Source organism: Cupressus sempervirens, chromosome 1 (assembly GCF_028749045.1).
Source record: "Cupressus sempervirens isolate cs-2001-9-10 chromosome 1, ASM2874904v1, whole genome shotgun sequence".
NCBI classification, from domain to species: Eukaryota; Viridiplantae; Streptophyta; class Pinopsida; order Cupressales; family Cupressaceae; genus Cupressus; species Cupressus sempervirens.
The window spans coordinates 866,622,759-866,634,791 of record NC_143118.1 but is presented as its reverse complement, the minus strand read 5'-3'; the positions used below and the strand labels follow the sequence as shown (position 1 = coordinate 866,634,791).

At 33.3% G+C, this 12,033-nt stretch overlaps 1 protein-coding gene across 2 annotated transcripts; it reads left to right on the top strand.

Annotated features, from left to right (window-relative positions):
- The first annotated feature begins 1,288 nt into the window (after positions 1-1,288).
- On the top strand, positions 1,289-3,001 carry LOC149580586 (uncharacterized). Of its 2 annotated transcripts, XM_089814205.1 has the most exons (6): positions 1,289-1,798; positions 1,888-1,980; positions 2,239-2,337; positions 2,431-2,529; positions 2,634-2,726; positions 2,810-3,001. In XM_089814205.1, exons 1-6 carry the CDS (start codon positions 1,714-1,716, stop codon positions 2,869-2,871), a joined length of 531 nt encoding a protein of 176 aa, XP_089670331.1. In that variant the 5' UTR covers positions 1,289-1,713; the 3' UTR covers positions 2,872-3,001. The 2 variants fall into 2 exon arrangements, with proteins under 2 accessions (XP_089670331.1, XP_089670339.1); XM_089814213.1 differs by lacking the exon at positions 2,634-2,726.
- Positions 3,002-12,033: the final 9,032 nt, after the last annotated feature.

Below are 12,033 nucleotides of genomic sequence, written 5' to 3'. Positions count from 1 at the left end.
CAATTTTTAGCATAAACAAGTTTCAATTTAAGAATTTTTTTTTAGAATACTACTTATGAACTTTGATAATAAATTATCTTGTAGATTATCCTTTAAGTGTCGAGTCTTGTTATGCATTTGGCATGTGCGTAGGGTGTGGCTGAAGAATGTGTACAAGTAAGTACATATTTTATTAAAATATATGAAAAATCACATACATAACATCATAACTCTATATTGTTGTATATAATCCAGATTTGTTAAAAATCAAGATGTTGGAACAAGAATATTTGGTAGACTAGGTGAGATAATGTATGCAATGCATGAAAATGAAGATGCCATTACTGATTTGACAATGAAGTTCATAGAGGAATTCAAAGAAGAGAAGGAATTCATTAATTACTTTCAGAATTATTGGTGCCATGATGAGAGTTGCATTGGTACGACCATCAAGATTATGTTTTATATTTTATTATGAATTTATATAATTTAAATTAATTATTCTATATGCTAAGATGTCATGTTTGTTTTCCTAGCGATGTGGGCAAAAAAATTTCGAAGGTTCCCTCATGCAAATCAAGAAACTAATGCTTCGATAGAGTCATATCACTCCCACATCAAGAGTCAACATCTAAGTGATTTTTCTAGGAAAGGCACAATAAGAATGGATTGGCTCATCTATAAACTTCTTTATAGGGTAGAGCCATTCTATAAAAATAAAAGATATTTGCAACAATCTAGATTTTTAACCAACTTCAAAAAGGAAAGATATTACATAACTGCATTAGAAAGATCAAAATTAACACCAGATGTTGATTGCTATCAAGATGACCAGCTACCAAACACATATAAAGTTAGAAGTCAAACTATTCCAGCAAAATAGTATTTTGTAAGGAATTTTGGACAAAATTTGCATGTATGTGATTGTGAATGGGAAAAAAGAGGAAACACATGCAAGCATGTGTTGAAGATCTTATATATTCTAAAGAGAAACACACACGATAAAGTTGTTGGTAAGTATCATTTAAAATCTAGCATTAATTTATTTACATTTTATAAAAAAAATAACTATATTAGTCTCATTTAAAATTACAGAAGCTTCTACTCCATTGGTCGTTGATGATGAGGAAGTCATAGGAAGATCGAGTCATGACATTAATGTCATTGGTAATGATCAATATGATCTCTATAGTTAAATATTAAATGATTTTATGATTCTCAACATTAATTACGTAATATTTCAATTGTAGATGGTTGTATACTTTCTGGAAATCAAGATGTGCTTGAGGTTAACGTTGGTGAACGTGACAAAACTGGTAAATTTCAAAACTATCATTTTTAATGAAATTTCAATATTTATCAGTAATTTTGACTTTGTCATTACATTTGTATTGCAGATAGTTGGAATTTATCTACTACTATCAATGATAAGTTTCAAAAATCTATTGATTATTTAAATTCATTGCTGAAAAATTTACCAACTAGTGATTATGACAAAGACATCTTTAGTCAATCTGTTGACAAATTTAGAGAAATTCATTCATCTCTTGCTTCATCTTCCAAATTTAAACCAATCCCTGGCTCAGATAACATATCTATGAGACGAATAAGACCATGGTTTAGTCCAAGTAAAATGAAAAAAAGTTGTTCTATTCACAAAAAGCGTAAATCCCTCTCTAGAAACTTAAATAGTAGAGTTGAGGAGAATGAAAATTTCCAGTTCCCCTCTATAGAATGCAAAAAGAAAAAGAAAAGGAAAAAGGTCACAAATTGCTCAATATAGCTATTCAAGAAGAAAGAGATATTATCAGGCAACAAGGTGAGTGTATTTTTAAGAAAAAGTATTTTTGTAATTACATAGCAACAATTCTTATTTTCATTTCATGTATTAATCATATGTCATTGTAGGTTTGGGTGATCGAGAAAGTATTCCACAACGTCAATTACCTTTCTCCATTAATCTAAACCATACAACAATTGGTGAAGTGAAGTTTCCAAATGGTAAGCTTTTAGCTATTAAGTGTCTTTGTTACTTTTATAATAAAATACTTGGTTCGTAGTTCTAACCACTTCTTTATGTACAAGATACAATTATTAGAGATCAACCGTCAATGACCAATACTATCCCTGTCCATACCTTTGAACAAGTTATTGTAGGTAGATAGTAATTTTAATATTGTTTAGATTATTTACATAAATTAATTTTATACTTGAACATTTTATATAAGTTAAAATGTTAAATATAAGTTTTTTATGTAGATTTGGATGATCAACAAGATGCTCAACAACTTACGTTGCCCTTCTCTATTGATCTTAACCAAACATTAACAACAATGGATGTGATAAATACTAGACAAGGTAATGACATTATATAAATCAATGAATTATGAGTCTTTAGTTTGTAAATTTATTTTGCCAAAGTTTACATACGAAATGTTCATATTATTGCAGGATTAGATGATGAACAAAAAAATCAAGAATACATGCAACTAGATTCCATTGAATCTAATCAGGCATCAACAAAAAATGATGCAACAGAAGCCAAATATGGTAATGAAGTTATGAAATAAACATAATTATGAGTATTAAATTGACAACTATATTTTAAATTTGTTGATGACATATATTAAATGTTAATGCTTTTTTTGAATTAGATGATCAACAAAAAATTCAAAAAAGCATGCAACCATACTTTATTGATCTTAATCAAACAATAGAAAGAACGAACACAATGCAAAGTAGAGATGGTAAGGAAAATAAGAAATGAACTTCAATCAATTGTGTCTTTAGTTTGAAAATGAATTTTATTATTAACACAATATATTTGCAGGTGTTGATGATGTTTATATGGAGGATGGTGATCAACACTTTTTTGTAAATTTATCAAAGTGATAAAATTGGTTCTAATTAGAAGAGAGGTCAATATAAGTCAAGACTAAGAGCTTCATTATGAAGGATTTTTAAAACATATTGTATTATTTTATCATCCAAATATTACATCCTTGATTTTGTGCTTTTACAAGGGATTTGATTTTGTCTCGTAGTGAAAGCATTATGATGCTTTGAGTTATATTTTGGTAAAATAGTTGTTCATCATCTTCATATATTTATGTTGTCTTGAACTTTGCATGTGTTATTTGATTAAAGTTAGCATGTAACGTTTGATCCAACTTTAGTATTGCAATAACACAAATGTTGAAATAACATATATGTGTATGGTTATGAATAACATGGTCAAATTAAGCAATTTTTTTGTAACATTTTATATGGTTAAGAATCACGTAATTTTTCTCATTCTTACTTAGAAGAAAATAAGATGACAAGATATAGAATATATAAAATGAAATGATTAAGTAGGTTAACTGTCTAAGAAATTATATTCAACATGGTTGTCTTATGAATTATTTTGTACAAAAAATTGATACTTGATAAGTAGGAGATCATTTCGATCAAGGAAACTCTGTAATTAAGCGCACTCAAGCTAGAGTAGTACTAGGATGGGTGATCTCTCAGAAAGTCTTGGTGCTTCACCCCTATGAGCATCACCTAGATCCAATGAGTGCTAAGTGTTACATTTATACTCATGAGAGATGGATTCATGTTGAATCACTACTCATGAAACATGGGTCAATGAGTTTGACTCAAAATCACACACTTAAATCTTGAGAGGAATATCAGAAATTGATACTTGCTTAGTTTGTTGTCATTAAATAAGTTTAATAAATACTTTACAATCATATTAAATCATATTACTTTACAATTATATTTTTAAAATTAAAACTAATAAAATTAATTATTATTCCTTTTATATTAAAGTAATATTATATATAATTTAAATTTTTGATAAATATATTAATTAATATTTTTATCTAAATAATTTAAAATAATCTTATTTTTTAAACTAAAACTAATGAAATCAATTATTATTTCTTATAAGACTAAAATGATGTTATATATGAAATTAAATTTATGAATATTAAATAAGATTATTTTATTTTTGTTTAATTAAAAGCTCATAAATTAACCCATCATGAGTATGAGAATCACCAACACTAAATATTGCACTACATAGGAAATGACCTACCATACTTCTTTGTCATCTAACTTGAAGAGTTGGTGACACTTTTATCAATATACTCTTATTAGAAATCACATGTAATACCAAATAAGCTTGCCATCCTAAAAATGAATATGCACCAAATAAGCACCATTGTATTAAAATTGAATGGGCACCACTATGTCAAAATCACACCAATGCACAAAGTTCTACTTGAATAAAACCTCATCGATCCTAGAAAAGGAGGAGACGAAGATATACATAATGATCAACCCTAGATGTAGAACAAGTGGCCATAGTAAGGAGGACAACAAATATGAACAAGATCAAGGAGATTAATAAGAATCTTTGAAGGTATATATGTACCCGCAAATGTAGTATGAAAAACAAAAATTGGAATAAAAGGTTGGGAGTTCCCAACTAAGTTGCAACTACTTTGAAAATTACTAGAGCACTGACACTGGAATGCGTGGATATCAATCCAATTACAAGAATCACTACACATCTCCATCCAAAGATCTAATCAAAATACTACACCCTTAGGAAATGGTGAGAATTGACACAATTTTGAGCTAGATTTACATCATTTATAATTATTTTTTATATGTCCTGATAATAACCTAAGACAAGACTATCAAGACTTGAAACCAAAATACATCTATAGAATCGTGTTCATTGGTAAATGGCAAAGACATAACAATTGATATAATGCATAAAACTAAAAAAATAAAAGCATACATATAAAATTTTGTACATATAATAATAATTAATGGATAAATATTTATAAGACATTATACATCACATTATAATAATAGTAATAAAATGTCCGCTCAAATCTCTATATGTTAAAGAAAAATTTACATTAATGAATCCTACAAATAAACAACTCAAACGACTTACAAAGTCAATATTCATTTAAAGAAAATTAAAAAAATGTATATGTTCAACTATTATCATTAAATTGGTCACATTTAAAAGAAATTCCATTATTGAATCGAATCGAAAACACTCTAATTGACTTAAAAATTGTGGATATCTTTGGTAGAGAAACTAGTTCTCTAACCAATGGGCAACATGGGAGAAGATTCAACAATGGCCGGCTCTTAGTCACATCACACATTAAATACAAAGAGCAATTAAATGCAATGTGATGGTGATTTCAAGACACTGACACCTTTCCTCCGTTGTTCAACTGCTTTGAAATTTGTGATTTCTTTTCGTGATGATTGACGAGGCTGACGGAAATGCACTGACAGCAACCAAACGGCCGAGTGCATTTTTGTCCCTGCATAACCAGTGCCCAAAAAATCATCAATCTTGCCAGTGCACCAGCCAATAGAAACATGGTCCTTTTCCTATTGGAATACAAACACCACCGAGAGGGGGGGGTGAATCAGTGGTTTAAAATACTTTTAAAAAATTGAAACAATTATAAGTTATAAAAATTTAACACATAAGAAAGATAGTTAATGAATGATAGAGTGACACAATATTTTAATGTGGGAAACCCCTTAGGGTAAAAATCCACTTTGAATCTGAAACTTTATTGGCCTCTTGGGAAAATCTTTTAGAGTTATAACTCTAGGAAGCACCAATTTCAAGGAATACCAATGCCTTGCACCTGAAGCACCAACTTCATGAATACAAGAAGCACCAACTTAAAAAATGAACAAGTGAGATATAAAATCAAAGGATCATCTCTATTACAACACAAATCATGAATCACTAGTTTCAAGTTCTTGTTGAAAACATAATGCAGGATATACTTCTATTCTCCTCAAAACATCCAATATCCAAATATATTTTCTTTTTCATTAAAAGATCTGACCAAATCCTGATATGAATGAATGAAGAAGCAATATATAACCCTTCTTCTACCTCTAATAAAATTTTTCAATGAAAATCAAATTAAAAATATGAAATAAGAAACATAAAGCATTATCCTCTTCTTTGTTGTTAAAAATATGCCTACAAATTGTTCGGTCTACAAGAATTGTACACCAATTTTTAAACTTCTATCAAAACCACCTATTATATTTTTTAAAGGAATGTATACTCCACTTATAAACCAAGAAATTCAAAAAATTTGAGGTAGGTATACACCCCAAACTTCTATTAGACCAAAACTACTCAAAACTACTAAAATTGTCATAACAATTTGGTAATTGTTTCTGATAAAGAAACTTTTTCTCTTTTTGTACATGTGTTATGCAAAAACTAACAAAGACCCATTTAGATAACTTCATGACCTTTCCAAAAAGGTATTGTAAGAATTTTCCTAAGGGAAAAATTCACCCAAGAACTAAGAACTCAAACACAAGCACAGCTGTAGACCAAAAATGGAGAGAGTATGATCAGAATAACAATGTATTCAATACTTGATGCTTAGAGTACACTAGGAGTGCCTGAATATAAAGGCTACAAGAGAGCTTCTAGAATGAATAGAAGTTAGCATCATGATGTGTCATACAACCAAGCACATGTCCACCAGATATGGATTATCCTCCATTAAGCATGGAAGTAAGTGTGGTGATGTGAGGATAAGCCTAGAAGGGTGGGACACGCAAAACAGTGTTGTAGACACCATGTGCTTAAATAAAGGTGCATACTCTTGTGTTGTCAACATGACAAATCACAAGGTTGCACAAACTCCTAAGTGTCTCATAATAAAAATAATAAAATAATGCAATATAATTAAATAATGCATTACCCTAAGTAAACTTAAGTAAGTGTAAATAGTAAAGTACTAATTTACACCAACGCCCCCCCTTAAGTGCAAGTTAGAGGAATGCACTTAAGCTTACGAACTAGGATGAAGATGCAGAATGGGTCCCAGCTACTAGGCCATGTAAGGTACCCATGTACATAATGAAAATACAATCTCCCATAAAGTGGGGAAAGAGGGAAAACCTCATGAGAAAAACCCTCCCCCAAAAAGAGAGATAGAAGAGGATGCATTGATGGATGGAGTAATCAAGACCCCCCCATTATGACATACATCCAATATAGAAAAAAGAGAATAAAAGAAGGAAGAGAGATAGAATAGGCTCCCCCCCCCAAAAGAAGAATACCAACAAGTGAAAGCTCCTCCAATGAAGAAGTTGGTCCATGAATCCAAAATAGTGTTCCTCCCCTTACGAAGAATCAATGCCCAAGGTACTATCCTGAAGATCTGTGTTGGCCCTGAAACTTGCTCAAGTATCCCTATACTGATGTTGAAGTTCACCCCATCCAACTGTGCTAAAAAGAATGAATGCAAATCTAGCAAGGATGTCTATTGAACCTGTTCCAATAAACCAAGCTAGGAAGATTGATCATATAGAGAATGGACATGAGGGTCAGAGTGATCCCTCACAGCAACTGTAGAAGTATCATCATCAATGAGAAGATGTATGTCCTCAAGTCTATCTCCCAAGTCAAATGAATCTGGAGTTGGAAGACGAGATGTACCATGATGAGATGCACCTTTCACTGTGGCAATATAAGTATGTGGACTGGACTGATGTGAACTCTCACTGCAACTATCAACATAACCCCACATATTTGAACCTATTGAAGAACTATCATTGGTGTCACTATCAATTTCCATTGTGTATGAAGTGTGGAGAGGAGTAGAGGATAAGCTCAGTGAACTTTCCTCAAAGTGAACATCCTTCTCCACAAAAATCTCATGTGTCTCTGGATCAAGAAGTCTGTAAGCCTTCACACTGTCTTCATAACCAATAAAGGTACAAGGCCTAGGTGTTGGTGCCTTGCAACTCTTGGAAGAAAGGTTAGCCCATGTTGGACCACCAAAGACTCTAAGGTGACTCACAACTGGTTTTCTGCCGCACCATGCCTCAAAAGGAGTCTTGCCATCTAAGGCTGGATGAGGAGACCTGTTAAGTATGTGAGTAACACTGCTAATGGCTTCAACTTCTAAAGTAGGATCGAGAGACTTGGATTTTATCATGAAACTTGCCATGGTCTTGAGAGTCCTAATCCTCATTGCTGCAACATCTATCTTGTGTAGATTGAATGCTGGAGAGTTTTGAAGATCAATCCCCTCAATTTTACAAAAGTTCTTAAGTCTCTTGTCAACATATCTATTCTCATTGTCCACTCTTAATACCTTTATGGCTTTCCTTGACTTGCGTTCAACATGAGCCTTGAAGTCTTGAAGCTTTTGAACCACTTCATTCTTATGATGAAGGAAGAAGACCCAAGTGAATTTGGAAAAGTCATCAACAAATGCAAGTATGTAGCGGCCTTGGCTGACTGAAGTCACTACAAATGGTCCTACTAATACCATGTGAACAAGCTAAAGAACAACTAGAGCTCGAGAAGACTTCCCTTTATCATACTTATCCTTGAGATGCATATCCACTAAACAAGATGAACACTCCCCCTTAGAAAAGATGATATTGGGTAGACCTTTGACCATGCATTTTGAGCAAAGCTGCGGAAGAGAGCAGAAGTCAAAGTGACCAAACCGCTCATGCCATAAGTTGATGTTTGAATTAGAGTGAGTTAACAAGGCTTGAGAAGAACTCTTAGGCACAAAGTGGGAGAAGGAATAAAGCCTCCTATCATCATTGAATTTACCAACTGCTAACAATGAATCATCTTTGAGACTTCGCACCATCGCTGAATTGGGAAGGAACTCAACCTTATGACCACCTCCAAGGTGAGTGATTTGGTAAACTAATAGGAGATCAGAACTTAGATTTGGAACGTAGAGAACATCTTTGAATTCCTCATCTTCCATTTCAACATGTCCTTTCCCTTCAACTTCCATCTTAGTATCATCTCCCATGAAGATGTGTGGTACCTTTGATTGCTTCAATATAGAAAAATCTTCCCTTGAAGAACCCATATGGTAAGAGGCACCTAAGTCAAGTATCCATTCCGAAGAAGAACTTGAGTTTACCATAAGTTCTTGACCTTTACCCTTTGAAGAATTAGGAGTAGAATCCTTGGAAGTACCTGGCACTTGAATCTTATTCTTCTTGAGTAGATTTTCTAACTCATTGATTCTTTTGGTTTTTCAATGATGCTCATCATGATTTGTCTTTTTATAGTATGCACAAAAGATTTTGTCCTTCTTGTCATTACTTCCTTTCTTGTTTGAAGAAGAACTGCCTTGCTGAGAGGAGTCATGTTGTGTCTCAGATTGTGTTTTCTGCTTCCACCGCTTCTTCTTGTTGTTGCTTTTTGCCCCTTGACTAGATTTGGAATCATCACTAGCCACCAAGGCTTTGGTCTTAGATGACTTGAGAAGACCAAAATCCACCAAGTGAGATTGTTCAACAATCAAGATGTCTGCAAATCCATCAAAGGAAGGCTTTTGGTAAGCAGATCCCATGGTTAACTTGTGAGTATTAAAACTCGAAACAAATTTGGCGTGCTCAGAAGGTAGCTTCTTCAGGATGTGATGTATCAACCTATCATCCTTCATGGGATTTCCACAATCTTTAAGGAGTTCCCTATACTCATTAACTTTGATGATATAATCCTAAATTGTGTCATAATTTTTAGGATCTAAGAGAAGTAGATCATCCTCAATCTGAAATCTCTTTTCTTTATCCACTTTACCATACAACTATTCAAGTTTATCCCAAGCTTCCTTAGATTCTGAACAATTTTTAATGTGGAAGAGAAGATTGTTATGTACAAAACTCCTGATAACACCTAAAGCTTTTTGGTCTTGAATTTTCCAATTAATGAGTTGTTTAGAATTAGTAGGTTTGGTAATTTTACCATCAATATATAAACTATATCCTTTTTCCATTAATCTACTCCATGCAATATCTTTCCAAGTAGAATAGTTGTGTGAAGTTAGAGGAGGACATTTAAAACCCATGATGCAAAAATGAAAGAGCACAAAATAGAGACAAAAAAAACACAGTACAAACCCCCCCCCCCCCCCCCCCCCCCACTTTTCACTCAATAAAAAGACCCCCCCAAAAGAGATGCTTTGGCACTTTATAAGTAGTGTGTTCACAATGAGCCACTTGTCAAAAAATTAGAAAGTGAACTTTTTGATTTGGCTTTTACAACTATCTTATGAGGCTAAAATCTATCACTTAAGCACTGTAGCTTAGTTTTACAACAATTGTGAAAAAGAATGAAAGCTTACAATGCCAAAGAAGGCCTAATTCTAAAAGTGATAAATTTGTCCACACAACCCTAGAATATGACTTCAGATTTGGAAAGTAGAAAAAAAAATATGCACTTTCAAAAAAAATAGAACCTAAAAAGGTGACCAGATGTGCCCGTATGGAGCTTTTGAAGTTGCAAAAGGAAAGATTATGCAGGTACAATCGCCAAAAAAAGCAAATTCTACAAAATCTATGCACCAAAACTAGAAAACAACACCACCATTGAAAAATTTAGGAAATTTTGGCGATTTCAAAAAAAATTGCACCTAAATCGAAGTCTAGATGTCCAAGTTATGAGCTCGCAAAGTTAGGCTGCCAAACTGAAAAGCAATCTGGAGAGTAGCCTAGAGGAGAAACTGTGAAGTTAAATTTGATGGTCAATTGACCATCATGCAGTTCTAAAAACACCTGGGAATGACGTTCAGATGGGCATCAAATTTAACAACCTAAAATAATGTCGTCAGTAATCATTTTTCCCTGGATGATGTGGCAGGTTGAGTCATGCGTCTGTACTATTCGAACGACACACATGGCAAAAAATTTGCACGCTGACATGGCAAAAAATTTGGTTTCACAGGTGACATGGCAGTCTAAGCTTATGTGGCATGTACGTTTCTTGCGTGTCCATTGGACACGTGGCGAGCAAGGACTTTGGCAGAGGAATCCACATGGAAACCACTAGTCTGCATGGAGTTGTCCTTTTTCTGCAGGTCAGGAAATGTGGAAGCCTAAAAAAGTCTTAGTATGTGTGAGTTTGAAGAGAGAGAAAATTGAGAGTCACCGGACATGTTGGAGTTTGAAAAAGTTACCCATTTCCAATTACCCTAATGAGAACAAGATGCATCTAGGGGCAGCTAACTCCCATTATCAACACATCCATTCAGACACCAGGCCAACTATAAGGCTATACTCCTTCTGCACTTCAGGCTCTGCAAAACCTAGGCAGGTGAACCTATAGATTCCTTATATGGTACCAGTTGTCAAAGCATACACTGAATCTAATACAAAGCAGATAGAAACCCTTATTTCTCCTAATGGCTTATGAAACAACACAGATTCTACAATAGCTAGGTGCAAACCTATATTATTCATAAATTGAGTGAGGGTTTAAACTTTTATGTCCACTTCAACATGAAGGGAAAATGATTGATTTATATTGAGAAAAGACAGCATGTCTAATATGAGGCAAAAACTTGATGATCCTACAAATGACCAGTGCCTTATCCATTAGGGCAATCCTATACTCCAGAATTATGCATCCTTGAACATCACTCAACATATGGTATATGTAGAAACATTCATGTTCGGTCTGTTCACCTTATGAATCAGACAACAATATCCAATATAACCCCATACTTTCACGCATCCTTCTCAATGAATCTGCAACCTTGTATGAAACCACAAGCAATTATATGACTCCTTGAGTCAAAGGAAAGAAAACCTCAAACATACAACTAGGAAATTGCAAATAGGTTCAAGATCTTTGTTCTTGAACATATAAAATTACAAATTCAACAAGAAAGGAGACATAATTATATTGAAATTCAAAACCTTCTGTACATTGTATTTATCTCCTTGAAATAAGTACATTAGGAATGCGGAAATTTAATTGATGCGGAAATATTGTAGATGCACCTTCGGAGAAGCCATGGGCTTGAAAAATGTGGGTTGTTTGCTTCCTTTTTTATGCACATATGGTCTTTTATTCATTGCTTGCTGCAAAAACGTGAATCACATGCTGCCTTGAGCTTTGTTTCACCAACAAATCTATACATTTTGTTAGAAACGTGGATTGTTTCTTCCTCTATGGATGTTTGCTGCTGTCCTCTTTGTTTTCTTCAGACATGGAGCACATCT

Coding starts and splice junctions, on each gene's coding strand:
- LOC149580586 (XM_089814205.1), top strand. CDS start 1,714: ATGCAAAAAGAAAAAGAAAAGGAAAAAGGTCACAAATTGCTCAATATA. Junction 1,799..1,887: donor AGATATTATCAGGCAACAAG/GTGAGTGTATTT, acceptor ATGTCATTGTAG/GTTTGGGTGATCGAGAAAGT. Junction 2,530..2,633: donor TGCAACAGAAGCCAAATATG/GTAATGAAGTTA, acceptor TTTTTGAATTAG/ATGATCAACAAAAAATTCAA.